This window comes from Oncorhynchus gorbuscha, unplaced genomic scaffold (assembly GCF_021184085.1).
Source record: "Oncorhynchus gorbuscha isolate QuinsamMale2020 ecotype Even-year unplaced genomic scaffold, OgorEven_v1.0 Un_scaffold_5:::fragment_2:::debris, whole genome shotgun sequence".
NCBI lineage: Eukaryota > Metazoa > Chordata > Actinopteri > Salmoniformes > Salmonidae > Oncorhynchus > Oncorhynchus gorbuscha.
In genome coordinates, this window is record NW_025745327.1 from 67,435 (window position 1) to 83,736 (window position 16,302).

General features: G+C 43.6%; 2 protein-coding genes across 2 annotated transcripts in view; both read left to right on the forward strand.

The window, feature by feature from the left end:
• The window catches only part of LOC124018386 (ETS domain-containing transcription factor ERF-like), a 72,704-nt gene extending 63,730 nt beyond the window's left edge, over positions 1–8,974 (forward strand). Inside the window, exons 6-7 of the mRNA XM_046333678.1 lie at positions 6,068–6,711; positions 8,885–8,974. Of these exons, the coding sequence (XP_046189634.1) occupies positions 6,068–6,711; positions 8,885–8,974 (734 nt within the window). The remainder of the gene's footprint in view (positions 1–6,067; positions 6,712–8,884) is intronic.
• A 475-nt stretch (positions 8,975–9,449) lies between these two features.
• Positions 9,450–16,302, forward strand: part of LOC124018383 (rho guanine nucleotide exchange factor 1-like) — a 101,317-nt gene continuing 94,464 nt past the window's right edge. Inside the window, exon 1 of the mRNA XM_046333671.1 lies at positions 9,450–9,747. Coding sequence (XP_046189627.1) covers positions 9,580–9,747 — 168 coding nt within the window. The 5' untranslated portion in view covers positions 9,450–9,579. The remainder of the gene's footprint in view (positions 9,748–16,302) is intronic.

A 16,302-nucleotide genomic window follows, 5' to 3' on the forward strand; every position in this document is an offset into this window, starting at 1 on the left:
TAAAGAACAGAGGAGAGAGGGAAGGTAAAGAACAGAGGAGAGAGGGAAGGTAAAGAACAGAGGAGAGAGGGGTAAGGAGGAGAGAGGGAAAAAGAACAGAGGAGAGAGGGAAGGTAAAGAACAGAGGAGAGAGGGAAGGTAAAGAACAGAGGAGAGAGATGGAAGGTAAAGAACAGAGGAGAGAGGAAGGTAAAGAACAGAGGAGAGAGGGAAGGTAAAGAACAGAGGAGAGAGGGAAGGTAAAGAACAGAGGAGAGAGGGAAGGTAAAGAACAGAGGAGAGAGGGAAGGTAAAGAACAGAGGAGAGAGGGAAGGTAAAGAACAGAGGAGAGAGGGAAGGTAAAGAACAGAGGAGAGAGGGAAGGTAAAGAACAGAGGAGAGAGGGAAGGTAAAGAACAGAGGAGAGAGGGAAGGTAAAGAACAGAGGAGAGAGGGAAGGTAAAGAACAGAGGAGAGAGGGAAGGTAAAGAACAGAGGAGAGAGGGAAGGTAAAGAACAGAGGAGAGAGGGAAGGTAAAGAACAGAGGAGAGAGGGAAGGTAAAGAACAGAGGAGAGATGGAACAGAAGGTAAAGAACAGAGGAGAGAGGGAAGGTAAAGAACAGAGGAGAGATGGAAGGTAAAGAACAGAGGAGAGAGGGAAGGTAAAGAACAGAGGAGAGAGGGAAGGTAAAGAACAGAACAGAGGAGAGAGGGAAGGTAAAGAACAGAGGAGAGAGGGAAGGTAAAGAACAGAGGAGAGAGGGAAGGTAAAGAACAGAGGAGAGAGGGAAGGTAAAGAACAGAGGAGAGAGGGAAGGTAAAGAACAGAGGAAGGGAAGGTAAAGAACAGAGGAGAGAGGGAAGGTAAAGAACAGAGGAGAGAGGGAAGGTAAAGAACAAAGAACAGAGGAGAGAGAGGGAAGGTAAAGAACAGAGGAGGGGAAGGTAAAGAACAGAGGAGAGAGGGAAGGTAAAGAACAGAGGAGAGAGGGAAGGTAAAGAACAGAGGAGAGAGGGAAGGTAAAGAACAGAGGAGAGAGGGAAGGTAAAGAACAGAGGAGAGAGGGAAGGTAAAGAACAGAGGAGAGAGGGAAGGTAAAGAACAGAGGAGAGAGGAAGGTAAAGAACAGAGGAGAGAGGGGAAGGTAAAGAACAGAGGAGAGAGGGAAGGTAAAGAACAGAGGAGAGAGGGAAGGTAAAGAACAGAGGAGAGAGGTAAAGGAGGAGAGAGGGAAGGTAAAGAACAGAGGAGAGAGGGAAGGTAAAGAACAGAGGAGAGAGGAAGGTAAAGAACAGAGGAGAGAGGGAAGGTAAAGAACAGAACAGAGGAGAGAGGGAAGGTAAAGAACAGAGGAGAGAGAAAGAACAGAGGAGAGTAAAAAGAACAGAGGAGAGAGGGAAGGTAAAGAACAGAGGAGAGAGGGAAGGTAAAGAACAGAGGAGAGAGGGAAGGTAAAGAACAGAGGAGAGAGGGAAGGTAAAGAACAGAGGAGAGAGGGAAGGTAAAGAACAGAGGAGAGAGGGAAGGTAAAGAACAGAGGAGAGAGAGGAAGGTAAAGAACAGAGGAGAGAGGGAAGGTAAAGAACAGAGGAGAGAGGGAAGGTAAAGAACAGAGGAGAGAGGGAATGAAACAGAGGAGAGAGAACAGAGGAGAGAGAACAGAGGAGAGGGGAAGGTAAAGAACAGAGGAGAGAGGGAAGGTAAAGAACAGAGGAGAGGTAAAGAACAGAGGAGAGAGGGGAAGGTAAAGAACAGAGGAGAGAGGGAAGGTAAAGAACAGAGGAGAGAGGGAAGGTAAAGAACAGAGGAGAGAGGGAAGGTAAAGAACAGAGGAGAGAGGGAAGGTAAAGAACAGAGGAGAGAGGGAAGGTAAAGAACAGAGGAGAGAGGGAAGGTAAAGAACAGAGGAGAGAGGGAAGGTAAAGAACAGAGGAGACAGAGGAGAGAGGGAAGGTAAAGAACAGAGGAGAGAGGGAAGGTAAAGAACAGAGGAGAGAGGGAAGGTAAAGAACAGAGGAGAGAGGGAAGGTAAAGAACAGAGGAGAGAGGGAAGGTAAAGAACAGAGGAGAGAGGAAGGTAAAGAACAGAGGAGAGAGGGAAGGTAAAGAACAGAGGAGAGAGGGAAGGTAAAGAACAGAGGAGAGAGGGAAGGTAAAGAACAGAGGAGAGAGGGAAGGTAAAGAACAGAGGAGAGAGGGAAGGTAAAGAACAGAGGAGAGAGGGAAGGTAAAGAACAGAGGAGAGAGGGAAGGTAAAGAACAGAGGAGAGAGGGAAAAGGTAAAGGGAAGACAGAGGAGAGAGGGAAGGTAAAGAACAGAGGAGAGAGGGAAGGTAAAGAACAGAGGAGAGAGGAAGGTAAAGAACAGAGGAGAGAGGGAAGGTAAAGAACAGAGGAGAGAGGGAAGGTAAAGAACAGAGGAGAGAGGGAAGGTAAAGAACAGAGGAGAGAGGGAAGGTAAAGAACAGAGGAGAGAGGGAAGGTAAAGAACAGAGGAGAGAGAGGAAGGTAAAGAACAGAGGAGAGAGGGAAGGTAAAGAACAGAGGAGAGAGGGAAGGTAAAGAAAGAGAAGAGAAAGAACAGAGAGAGAGGAAGGTAAAGAACAGAGGAGAGAGGGAAGGTAAAGAACAGAGGAGAGAGGGAAGGTAAAGAACAGAGGAGAGAGGGAAGGTAAAGAACAGAGGAGAGAGGGAAGGTAAAGAACAGAGGAGAGAGGGAAGGTAAAGAACAGAGGAGAGAGGGAAGGTAAAGAACAGAGGAGAGAGGGAAGGTAAGAACAGAGAACAGAGGAGAGGGATGGAAGGAAGATGGAAGGTAGAACAGAGGAGAGAGATGGAAGGTAAAGAACAGAACAGAGAGAGGGGAAGGTAAAGAACAGAGGAGAGAGGGAAGGTAAAGAACAGAGGAGAGAGGGAAGGTAAAGAACAGAGGAGAGAGGGAAGGTAAAGAACAGAGGAGAGAGGGAAGGTAAAGAACAGAGGAGAGAGGGAAGGTAAAGAACAGAGGAGAGAGGGAAGGTAAAGAACAGAGGAGAGAGGGAAGGTAAAGAACAGAGGAGAGAGAGGGAAGGTAAAGAACAGAGGAGAGAGGGAAGGTAAAGAACAGAGGAGAGAGAGGGAAGGTAAAGAACAGAGGAGAGAGGGAAGGTAAAGAACAGAGGAGAGATGGAAGGTAAAGAACAGAGGAGAGATGGAAGGTAAAGAACAGAGGAGAGAGAGGGAAGGTAAAGAAGGAAGGAAGGAAGGAAGGAAGGAAGGAAGGAAGGAAGGAAGGAAGGAAGGAAGGAAGGAAGGAAGGAAGGAAGGAAGGAAGGAAGGAAGGAAGGAAGGAAGGAAGGAAGGAAGGTGGAGAACTGATGGAAAGTGGAGCCTGAGAATGATAGAGGAAATGAGGAGAGCATAGGAGAGAAGGAACAAGATCAAATCCATGTTCACTGCAGTACTTTACACAGCAGAGATCTGTCCCTTTACTGCCTTTATATTTATTTTTATTTCACCTTTATTTAACCAGGTAGGCTAGTTGAGAACAAGTTCTCATTTGCAACTGCGACCTGGCCAAGATAAAGCATAGCAGTGTGAACAGACAACACAGAGTTACACATGGAGTAAACAATTAACAAGTCAATAACACAGTAGAAAAAAAGGGGAGTCTATATACATTGTGTGCAAAAGGCATGAGGAGGTAGGCGAATAATTACAATTTTGCAGATTAACACTGGAGTGATAAATGATCAGATGGTCATGTACAGGTAGAGATACTGGTGTGCAAAAGAGCAGAAAAGTAAATAAATATTAACAGTATGGGGAGGAGGTAGGTAAAATGGGTGTGCTATTTACCGATAGACTATGTACAGCTGCAGCGATCGGTTAGCTGCTCAGATAGCAGATGTTTGAAGTTAGTGAGGGAGATAAAAGTCTCCAACTTCAGCGATTTTTGCAATTCATTCCAGTCACAGCCTCCAATTCATACTTTCTTTCAGGTGAGAGAAAGGGTTAGATGGAAGTGATCTACAGTATATATAATCATATTATTATGAGGCAGATGCTTTATTAAGGTTTTTAGAATTAATGTCAGTGTAATAATTTGCATTTTCCCTTTATATAATCTTTCAGTTTGTATGTGTGTGTTTTATTTGTGTGCATGTATGTGTGTGTTTTATGTGTGTGCATTTGTGTGTGGGTGAGCATGCAGGCATATGTGTGTGTGTTTGTGCATGTGTGTGTACAGATGCCTTTGCCTGATACTCCATGTGTGCTTTTCAGCCCTGCTACTGCATCGGAATGTGTGCGCTTACAGCACAGTGAGTGAGTGTGTGTGAGTTAGTGTGTGTTCACTGTGAACACACTCCCCTTCACATCACAACCTGGCCCCCCTGTTTTGTTTGTCCTCAGGTCCTATTCCCCCCACCTTCCCTCCTCACCCACCTCTCCCTCCCATGTGTCCCCCCTGTCCTAATCCCATCCCAGGCAGGAAAGCCCTAATTGAGGGTGCAGGCTTCAGTTTGTGGCCTGTGGGCGCCCATTACTGTGTTTTCATAAGCAAGTGAGGCCTGCCTGACTGATTCAATATTAATTTGTCTGCCAGCTACTTCTGGCCCAGCACACAGAGACTCAAGCACTGTCAAATTAGCCCTCCATAGCAAATAACAGAGAGAGAGCGGGAGGAAGAGAGAGAGCGGGAGGAAGAGAGAGAGCGGGAGGAAGAGAGAGAGTGGGAGGACGAGAGAGAGAGAGCAGGAGGACGAGAGAGAGAGAGCGGGAGGACGAGAGAGAGAGAGCGGGAGGACGAGAGAGAGAGAGCGGGAGGACGAGCGAGAGAGAGCGGGAGGACGAGTGAGAGAGAGCGGGAGGAAGAGAGAGAGAGCGGGAGGAAGAGAGAGAGAACGGGATGAAGAGAGAGAGAGCGGGAGGAAGAGAGAGAGAACGGGATGAAGAGAGAGAGAGCGGGAGGAAGAGAGAGAGAGCGGGAGGTAGAGGTAGAGAGAGGTAGAGGTAGAGAGAGGTAGAGGTAGAGAGAGGTAGAGGTAGAGAGAGGTAGAGGTAGAGAGAGGTAGAGGTAGAGAGAGGTAGAGGTAGAGAGAGGTAGAGGTAGAGAGAGGTAGAGGTAGAGGTAGAGAGAGGTAGAGGTAGAGGTAGAGAGAGGTAGAGGTAGAGAGAGGTAGAGGTAGAGAGAGGTAGAGGTAGAGAGAGGTAGAGGTAGAGAGAGGTAGAGGTAGAGAGAGGTAGAGGTAAGGTAGCGAGAGAGAGAGCTAGCGAGAGAGAGAGGTAGCGAGAGAGAGAGATAGAGAGGTAGAGATAGAGAGAGGTAGAGATAGAGAGAGGTAGAGATAGAGAGAGGTAGAGATAGAGAGAGGTAGAGATGTAGAGAGGTAGAGATGTAGAGAGGTAGAGATGTAGAGAGGTAGAGATGTAGAGAGGTAGAGATGTAGAGAGCGGTAGAGATGGGGTAAATATTTGAGTTGTCTGTTGTTGGAAGGAAGTACAGTCGGGGTCATAGAGAGTTATTTTGTTCACGCACTAAAATGTAATTCCAGTATCACCTCAGATTTACCTCCTTTGTTTCAGTTGTTATTAAATGATGCATATAGGGAAGCTGATGTAATACACATACACATTATATCAGCTGTTATGTTAATCAGGTTTCTGAAAGTATGATGGAGCTAAGTAGAGTGCCAGAGTGTGCGAGTTGTGTTTTTCTGTTATTCAGTTGACTTCACCAATAACTGGATTTCTCTTACCACAGTCCATTTCCCTTTTTTCATAGGCAGTATTATTTCATTACACTGGCATAACTATTCTGTTATTAACGGGATACTTTAATCTGCCAGACAGCATATCTCTCATTATGTTCATATTTATTGTGAACCAGTTGAATGTGTTAATAGGTCTGGCAGGCATATAGTCTAAGATCAGGGTTCTATTCAAATCAACAGCGCTCTCATTTTGCCCCAGCGCATAGCTGTGGATTTGCGTTGCTAATTATTGCAGAGTATAATTAGTGAACATACTTGGATGTGGTATGTCAGGAGATCTTTACCCCTTCAGAAAGCTAACCTCTGTCTCTGTGTCTCTGTTCTCTTCCAGCCGCTCCCTGTTACTCCAAGCCCCCGTCCCTGTTGGGTCCTTACCCCCGCAACCCTCCCTTCGACTACCCCTGGGGCTTCAATCCCTACCTCTCAGGGGCCTTCTCCCTCAACAACTGCCCCAAACTGCCCCCAGGCTCCCTCTATCCCTCCCACTTCTACCCCAACCCGCTGCAGACCAGCCTGGGCCAGCTGCCTCACCCCTTCTCTTCCCTACTCCCCCCGGGGGAGGTGGCAGGAGGGGGGGAGAGAGGAGCAGCGGGCCAGACTGGGGTCACTAACGGCACGGCAGGTGGGCAGCCCAGACTCTGCCTGCCTCCTTATCCTGGTGCTCTGTCGCTGGGCCGAACAGACATTCTCAACGGGGGCTCTGTGGGTGAGAGGGAGAGAAGGGAGACCAATACCCCAGGCACGGAGCCTGGGTTGGGGATAGGGTTAGGGTTAGGGCTGGGTCTGGGAGGAATGGTTCTTGGTGGTGGTGCTGGGGGGCGACAGAGCCCATCAGAGCGGCGAAGCAGGGTGAAGCAGGACCCAGAGTCAGACTCGGACCTGGAGATCACAGATCTGAGTGACTGCAGCTCAGACAACGAGCCTGACTTCAGCATCACCAAGGAGAACAGGCTGAGTGGTCGATCACAGATCCTGGTGGAGGGAAAGAAAGGGGGAGCACTGCCACCTCTCTCCTCCCTCCATCCCCCCGTGTCCTCCCATCCCGTCAAAAGTCTGGTGCCCCTCACCCCTCCCTCTCCGTCCCTCTCTCTATCCCTCTCTCCCTCCATGGCTCTGGTTGAACGGCACAGGGAGACAGAGACTCTAAAATTGATCCACAGCTAATAGATTCTATTAGATAACTTTCTCTCTTTCTCTCCTCTCTCTCCTTCTCTCTTTCGCTCCCTTCATCTGTTATGTGCTCCTTTATTTGAGCCATCTTGCCCTGTCTCTCTGTTTTTTTTCTTCCTCTCTCTCCACCCTTCTTCTCTCTCTCCACCCTTCTTCTCTCTCTCCACCCTTCTTCTCTCTCCACCCTTCTTCTCTCTCTCTCCACCCTTCTTCTCTCTCTCTCCACTCTTCTTCTCTCTCTCTCCACTCTTCTTCTCTCTCTCTCTCCACCCTTCTTCTCTCTCTCTCTCCACCCTTCTTCTCTCTCTCTCCACCCTTCTTCTATCTCTCTCCACCCTTCTTCTTCTCTCTCTCCACCCTTCCGCTCTCTCTTTACATGTGTACTTGTCCAACATAGCTGAGATAGTGAGCTTGCTGATTTCAACATTACTGAGAGTGTTCCATGTTTCAGATGTATGTGCACTACTTATTCATCATGTTCTCCCACACATTTTATTGTCTCAAGGTTTCAGTGATGTTTTGAGCTTTAACAGCATTGCACGTTGTTCTGTGCTATTCATATGTTACCGTGTTACTGCAATGGGTCCATCAAACTGCATAAATATAACTCAATGTATAATGAATTACATTCAAATATAATACTAGAACAATAATAAACAACACTACAATACACACACATAAGATTAATTGCAATAATGGCCACATGAAATGATACCTGACAGAGATATTACTTTAGTTTTTTGGGGATTCCTTTTCTTGGGTACCGGAATGTATTTATCTGTTCAGAACATAGTCAAACATTGCCAGCTGGTGGTCTTTATAGGAGGCTGCTACAGTTAGTTGTTTGTTGGGAAAAATGATCATCCCCCAAATCCAAACAATTAGTCATTTTGCTCTGCTAATGTAATGCTCTGGTATTGTAATGCACATTTCTAACTCCATACTTGTTTGTTTGTTATTGTTTAATGCTCATTTAAATTGCTTAACTTTCTTCAGTGAGAGGGAGAGAAAGAGAGAGCGAGGAAGAGAGAGCTGGACAAATCTAGAATTTGTATCAATATTTCATTGTAAATATTTTATTATGGTGTACATTACATTTAATTATTATCAATATTATAAAAGTTTGCTGTGTTGGTGTGATTTAATTTTGTATTTAAATAATGTTGGGAAATTGATAAGTATAGGTGTATTAAAGTTTTAAATCATTAACAGCAGTCAGAGTATCTGTGCTGGAAAGGTGTTTTTTCTATGAGGAGGACTCATATATGGGGAATTGTCTCATATTTTCTCAACCCCAGCTAATTGTGCCCTTTGGTCATTTTCCAAGATGCCCTTTGGGTTTAAATATTCTGGTAGTGTTATTTTTATAGTTAGCATTCACCCAGTGTAACTGTTCTGTCATTTCTCAAATGGGAATAATATTGGTTTCAGCACATTCTTTCAACTACAATTACAACAAAAAAAATGTAGATTATTTTTGAGTCTAAGCTTTTTATCCATGGCAACAGTTAGGCAATAGCTCCCCCTGTAGAAATTAACACAAGAGGTACAAAGTATCTCAATACCAACTTCTCCATTCCATGTTGCTCACTTTGAAGCACAGAGTGCATACTAACTACCCCACATTGTACAGATTCATATGGTATGGCTTGTCACAGGTGGTGGTGTAACATTAGGTGTGAAAACCCTATTGTAAAGGTCATGTAATTCTATATTTGTTGGATTCTACCAGAAATCTCTGTTTCATGATCTCTGTGTGGCATTTACCAACACCGCTGTAAATACTCTTTCCTTTGTGAATGTATGTGTAAACACATCCAAAATGATCATGCCGTGAAATAATGTCACATTTCTTTGTTTTATTGTAAAGAGGAAACATGGAAAGATATGAATAACTTCTAAAGCAATAAACATTATTCTGGAGATTGGACTGTTGTTGGCACTGAACTCATTGTGTGAATGTGTGTGCTTTACACAGGATGAGGCTCCTATAGGCCTGCTTGAGACCCCTGGTGTAGAGCATCCTTTCTCCACAGGGTGGCGAACCTGGACCTATATTACAATGTAATGACCTTATCTGGTCAACATGAATAGTTTTGCATTATATCATGGAAGGGTTTGATTTAATGAGCATGAGTAAAAATTGGCCATGGTTTCCCTTAGTCTTATTTGTCTTGCATGTGTAATTGACTGATTGAGTTCAACGAGTTGTAATAGTCAGGGTAATGGGACAGCATATGCCATATGGCCTCCTCTCCCAAGGATGACATGAAAATCTGCCGTCTACCTTTATTAAACGTGTTGATTTAAAAAGTCTAGAAATTGCATAGTTTTTTCTACATATTGTGCACTGACCAGTGCACTATAAAGTGAATAGGGTGCATTTATTTATGGATGCACTAGTTCAGGGTTTCAATACTGTTCAATAATTGACATAATGCGTTCAATTCCATAATTAATATTTCAACACGGATTACTTTATGTGTGAAAATATAAACTTGACTCCCATGGGTAGTCGAGGGGACCGAATACCGTGTAACACAATCTAGTGTTGTAGCCCATCAGGAAACAACTGGGGATGGAAAAAGTTACATGAAAGCCAGATTTTATATAGCTAGATCATATTGAAAACTTTATTATTACATCAAACCAATATATTTGACATCGTCATGCATGACTTTGCCAGTGGTTTATGTAGATAAAATAATCAGGCAAGGGGAAATTGTGCACTTGAATTTGTACTTCCGCGTACAATGTTTTTTTCCAGCGACATACGACAACTTTCGAACAGCGAACCATAATAGACGTTTGTCAGTCTTTTTTTTGTTGCTGTATTTTGAGGTGAGTACCTCGTTGAAACATTTTGATAATATATGTAACATGTACATACGTTCGATGCTTAGTTACTTATAAAAAACTTGTGATTTAATGAGGTTATTCCGCGAGTAAAGGCTTGTCTCTCGCTAGCCAGCTCACCAGACAGCCTTTAGTTAACGTCTAGCTAAAGGAATGTTGTGTTTGGCTACAGTCTAGCGGAACATCTCGTTCTCTCGAGTCCCCAAATCAGGTGTTTTAGAGTGAATTAAACACTATTTTCATTACAGAGTAGGACTTGCTGAAGCATATTGGTATTTGAAGGGTACGTGTCAGGTCGCTTGCTAATTTGTTGTTCAATCAAGTGATATTTGTTAGCAGGCTACAAAGTATCGCTATCCGTCATGTTACAAAAATGTTGCAAAGAGCATAATTGTAAAATGACTCGCAACATTGTAGCCTATTATTTAATGTAACTCTGTAACTATAGCAGTTATTGCCAGCAATGTGGCCAGGCCTACGTGCAATGATTTGCTTGCTTATGTATTTTTTTAACGAGTATTTCAATGTGACATTTAAAATCTAAAAAGTATATTTTATCAAATAACATTAATAGCCATGTTTGATTTAGCTGAGCCTAAAGTCTGAGTGTTTTTTATAGACATAATTACACATACATTATACTGATTAGATTGTTAATCATTATCAAATGTAGATAGCCTACTGATAGCAAGTTCTGAGATTGTACCAGTAGGTTTATCTTTAGCATATTTCTCCTGCACTCCAGTTGATCACACTATTTTGTCTTTCTATATGAAAAGTACAGCAGCTATATAAACACACATCTGTCACTGGAGTCCATCCCACTTTTTGCCCTTTTTGTCTAACGCCCCTCCCCTTTGTCTAACTCCCCTCCCCTTTGTCTAACTCCCCTCCCCTTTGTCTAACTCCCCTCCCCTTTGTCTAACTCCCCTCCCCTTTGTCTAACTCCCCTCCCCTTTGTCTAACTCCCCTCCCCTTTGTCTAACTCCCTCCCCTTTGTCTAACTCCCTCCCCTTTGTCTAACTCCCTCCCCTTTGTCTAACTCCCCTCCCCTTTGTCTAACTCCCCTCCCCTTTGTCTAACTCCCCTCCCCTTTGTCTAACTCCCTCCCCTTTGTCTAACTCCCCTCCCCTTTGTCTAACTCCCCTCCCCTTTGTCTAACTCCCCTCCCCTTTGTCTAACTCCCCTCCCCTTTGTCTAACTCCCCCCCCTTTGTCTAACTCCCCCCCTTTGTCTAACTCCCTCCCCTTTGTCTAACTCCCTCCCCTTTGTCTAACTCCCTCCCCTTTGTCTAACTCCCCTCCCCTTTGTCTAACTCCCCTCCCCTTTGTCTAACTCCCCTCCCCTTTGTCTAACTCTCCTCCCCTTTGTCTAACTCCCTCCCCTTTGTCTAACTCTCCTCCCCTTTGTCTAACTCTCCTCCCCTTTTTCTAACTCCCCTCCCCTTTTTCTAACTCCCTCCCTTTTTCTAACTCCCCTCCCCTTTTTCTAACTCCCCTCCCCTTTTTCTGACTCCCCCATCGTTCTGTTTAATCCTCTACAAATAAAAATCTAATAAATGTATTGATTGCATATGCAGATGTTATCGCAGGTGCAGCGAAATGCTTGTGTTTCTAGCATCCAACAATGCGGTAATAGTACCTAGCAATACACAACAATATGCACATAATCCAATAAGTATAAATAAAACATTTCAGAACGAGCAATGTCAAAGTCTGTAATATATATAAACTGGTATCGACAGTATATTAATAGAAAAAGTGGGTACAGCAGTAGTTGTATGTAGCAGTAGCCATGACTAGAATACAGTATATACATATGAAGTGGGTAAAACAGTATGTAAATGTTATTAAGGTGACCAGTGTTCAATCACTATGTACATAGGGCAAAGCAGTCTGTAAGGTGCAGGGTAGAGTACCGGGTGTTAGCCAAGTCCTGTAGTAACAGTGACTTAGAAATTCTGGGATCAAAGATCAAGAGAATAATATACAGTTGATGTTGGAAGTTTACATACATCTTAGCCAAGTACATTTAAACTCAGTTTTTCACAATTCCTGACATTTAATCCTAGTAAAGATTCCCGGTCTTTGGTCAGTTAGGATCACCACTTTATTTTACGAATGTGAAATGTCGGACTAATAGAATGATTTTTTTTGCAGCTTTTATTTCTTTCATCACATTCCCAGTGGGTCAGAAGTTTACATATACTCAATTAGTATTTGGTAGCATTGCCTTTAAATTGTTCAACTTGGGTCAAACATTTCAAATAACCTTCCACAAGCTTCCCACAATAACTTGGGTGAATTTTGTCCCATTCCTCCTGACAAAGCTGGTGTAACTGAGTTAGGTTTGTAGGCCTCCTTGCTCGCACACACTTTTTCAGTTCTGCCCACACATTTTCTATAGGATTGAGGTCAGGGCTTTGTGATGGCCACTCCAATACCTTGACTTTGTTGTCCTTAAGCCGTTTTGCCACAACTTTGGAAGTATGCTTGGGGTCATTGTCCATTTGGAAGACCCATTTGCGACTAAGCTTTAACTTTCTGACTGATGTTTTGAGATGTTGCTTCAATATATCCACATCATTTTCCTTCCTCACGATGCCATCTATTTTGTGAAGTGCTCCAGTCCCTCCTGCAGCAAAGCACCCCCACAACATGATGCTGCCACCCCCGTGCTTAACGGTTAGGAGGGTGTTCTTCGGCTTGCAAACCTCTCCTTTTTCCTCTAAACATAAAGATGGTCATTATGGCCAAACAGTTCTATTGTTGTTTCATCAGACCAGAGGACATTTCTCCAAAAATTACGATCTTTGTCCCCTTGTGCAGTTGCAAACCATAGTCATAGTCTTAAGCCATGACATCATTTTCAGGAATTTTCCAAACTGTTTAAAGGCACAGTCAACTTAGTGTATGTAAACTTCTGACCCACTGGAATTGTGATACAGTGAATTATAAGTGAAATAATATGTCTGTAAAAAATTGTTGGAAAAATGACTCGACTCTAACCTAAGTGTATGTAAACTTCTGACTTCAACTGTACCTGATCAGACCTAGAGGGTTGGGCCAATATCCATGGTTTGAGTTGATCAACACTTATTTAGCTGTTTAGTTTCGCAGGCTCAATTGAACTCCAAAAATAACTTTGTCTATGTGTTACTAAGGGACTGAATTGGGCCTTCAACATATCAACATTGTGAATGCTGAATCAGTAAAAATGTTGCTTTAGGTGCTATGTAGGACCTTTGCTCAGAATCTGAACAGCACTCTGTCTCAAGTCCAGCCATGGTCTGTTGTTATGGGCCTGTGGGTTGACCTGTAGTTGTTTTGGAGTAGTTCTGTGTCTGAACTGATCAGATGAGACGTGATGCTGAAACGGCGGTTGGGCTTGGAGCGTTGTGATGTGTCAGCGGCGACACTGAACTACAGAGGCTTCCTGTCTCTTAGAGGAACAACAACATGTTGCTGTCATCCCTTTCTTTCTCTACCTCTGCAAGTGCAGTCTTGCCTGAAGCTCAAAGGGTACCGTCTCTTCCTTTTAAAGGAATGTGGGCTATTTAATTGAAAGTTCTTTCTTGTCTCTCACTCACACACATACTAGGGCTGGGTTATATATCGAATTTGATCATTTTAATTCATGTTTTAGCGTGAAATCCAAATGCCCGTATCACAAGAATCAAGGTATTGTTTATTTTTTGTTTTTATGAGCATTTTATGTCCGCTTGTTCTCATCATGTTGTCTTTTTGGTCTCATTTCCTTTGCTCCTTCTGCTGAGACTGTGCATCTTTCCATTTACACACACTGCTTCCTCTGACAAGCGGCTTCAACTCGCTATTTGCTTTTGTGGTTTGGTCCAACAGAATGGGTCATAAGGAGACTGAAACACATTGAGACATTATTTTACTGTAAAAGAGGAGTTAACCTTTCTAACTATATCATTTGTATGTCTCAACTCCTCAAATTGGGGGCAGAGCAGACTCTACTGAAACAGGAGTATCAATGAACGTTGATTTTGGAAAATGAATGCTCAGTTTGTCGCTCGCGGTGGCATCGCCGCTAGCAGCATTTTAGCCAAAGACTGTTACAGCATAAAACACCATTATATAAGGAATTTGTTCTCATTCTCAATGGCAACTCGTTCTCGTTCTGAGAAATAAGATAGCCATTGGATTTGAACATCTGAACAAAGTGGACAGGCTAGCATGCTGTTCAAACAGTTGGAGACGGACAGAAGGGTGTGTTCATAACAATTCAACTGTTAGACCTTGTTAGCAAATAGATTCAAGTTGGCTGAAGTTGAAATATAAAGATTTGCTGGCTTCTCGCTAGCATGTGTGCTTGAGAGGTTGTTGATGAGACCGGTGTTAATTTTCTATAGTCCTTGCTACAAGAAGTGAGTCATTATTAGTGAATGTGCATGATTTGTAATAAAAATGACATTTTCATAGACAGACTTGAAAGCCAGATCAGTGATTATTGTAAAAAAGCATGTTAAACTATTTTGATTAAATAATTAGTGCGTTTTATGGTTGTTGAAGGCTTATATTTATTCTAGGTATAATTGTACAAGTTCTGAATTCATTAGATTATTGCTGACTGTTTGAAATGCAGTGTATTTTACCTTTAATTGTACAACAAACCCTGTTTAGAGAAACTGTATATATCGTGAATCGCCCATAAGTTAGAAAAAATGGAGATATGATTTCTAGGCCATAATGCCCAGCCCTAACAAATGCACGCACACACACACACTCCTCACCCGCCGCCAATCCCTCTCTGAGGTACACAATCCTATTCTCTCAGGTACACAATCCTATTCTCTCAGGTACACCATCCCTCTCTCAAGTACACATTCCTATTCTCTCAGGTACACATTCCTATTCTCTCAGGTACACATTCCTATTCTCTCAGGTACACCTTCCTATTCTCTCAGGTACACCTTCCTATTCTCTCAGGTACACCTTCCTATTCTCTCAGGTACACCTTCCTATTCTCTCAGGTACACATTCCTATTCTCTCAGGTACACATTCCTATTCTCTCAGGTACACATTCCTATTCTCTCAGGTACACATTCCTATTCTCTCAGGTACACATTCCTATTCTCTCAGGTACACAATCCTATTCTCTCAGGTACACCTTCCTATTCTCTCAGGTACACATTCCTATTCTCTCAGGTACACATTCCTATTCTCTCAGGTACACATTCCTATTCTCTCAGGTACACATTCCTATTCTCTCGGGTACACATTCCTATTCTTTCGAGTACACATTCCTATTCTCTCGGGTACACATTCCTATTCTCTCGGGTACACATTCCTATTCTCTCGGGTACACATTCCTATTCTCTCAGGTACACAATCCTATTCTTTCAGGTACACAATCCTATTCTTTCAGGTACACAATCCTATTCTTTCAGGTACACAATCCTATTCTTTCAGGTACACAATCCTATTCTTTCAGGTACACATTCCTATTCTCTTAGGTACACATTCCTATTCTCTCGGGTACACATTCCTATTCTCTCAGGTACACATTCCTATTCTTTCAGGTACACAATCCTATTCTCTCAGGTACACATTCCTATTCTCTCGGGTACACATTCCTATTCTCTCGGTACACATTCCTATTCTCTCAGGTACACAATCCTATTCTCTCAGGTACACATTCCTATTCTCTCAGGTGCACATTCCTATTCTCTCAGGGCATTAATAGAGGAATCCCAGTGCTTGATTAGGCCTAGTGTAGTTACAGCTGAGATACACTGAGCTCAGTAACTAGGCCAGAGGGTTACGACCAGACAACAAGCAGATGGTGGAATATAGCCTACTACCCACAATGCAACAGCCAGGGGGCTGTCCCTCTGGACAAAGGGGCAACTACTAGGGATTCCCTATAGGACTACTTGTCTTTCTTAGAAAAAAAAACATCTCAAACATGTCAAACATGCTGTTCGGTTTAGCTATAAAGGCATGTTGAGAAGTGTAATCTGCAGTGCCGATTCTAATATATGCCATTTAGCAGACGCTTTTATCCAAAGCGACTTACAGTCATGTGTGCATACATTCTACGTATGGGTGGTCCCGGGATGTGGCGTTACAAGCGCCATGCTCTACCAACTGAGTGCCACTCTCGTGTGTGTGTGCGCTATGCCGTCCTGCATCTCCCTGGCATGACGGAAGGATCTGAAAGCAGCAGCACTAATCCTGGCCTTGAGCAAGATGAAGCTGAGCACCTTCTAACCCAGAACCGTGTGTGTTCATCAGTGTGTGCATACTGTATGTCCGTTTGCAATTAGCCTAGTGTGCATTCCAGACGACAGTTAAATGAGACGTGTATTTGTAATAAGTGGAGATTGTAACGGCAGGGTGGGTGATGGTTCTCAGGTAGCCTAGCTCAGGGTTATTCTCAGGTAGCCTAGCTCAGGGTTATTCTCAGGTAGCCTAGCTCAGGGATATTCTCAGGTAGCCTAGCTCAGGGTGATTCTCAGGTAGCCTAGCTCAGGGTCATTCTCAGGTAGCCTAGCTCAGGGTTATTCTCAG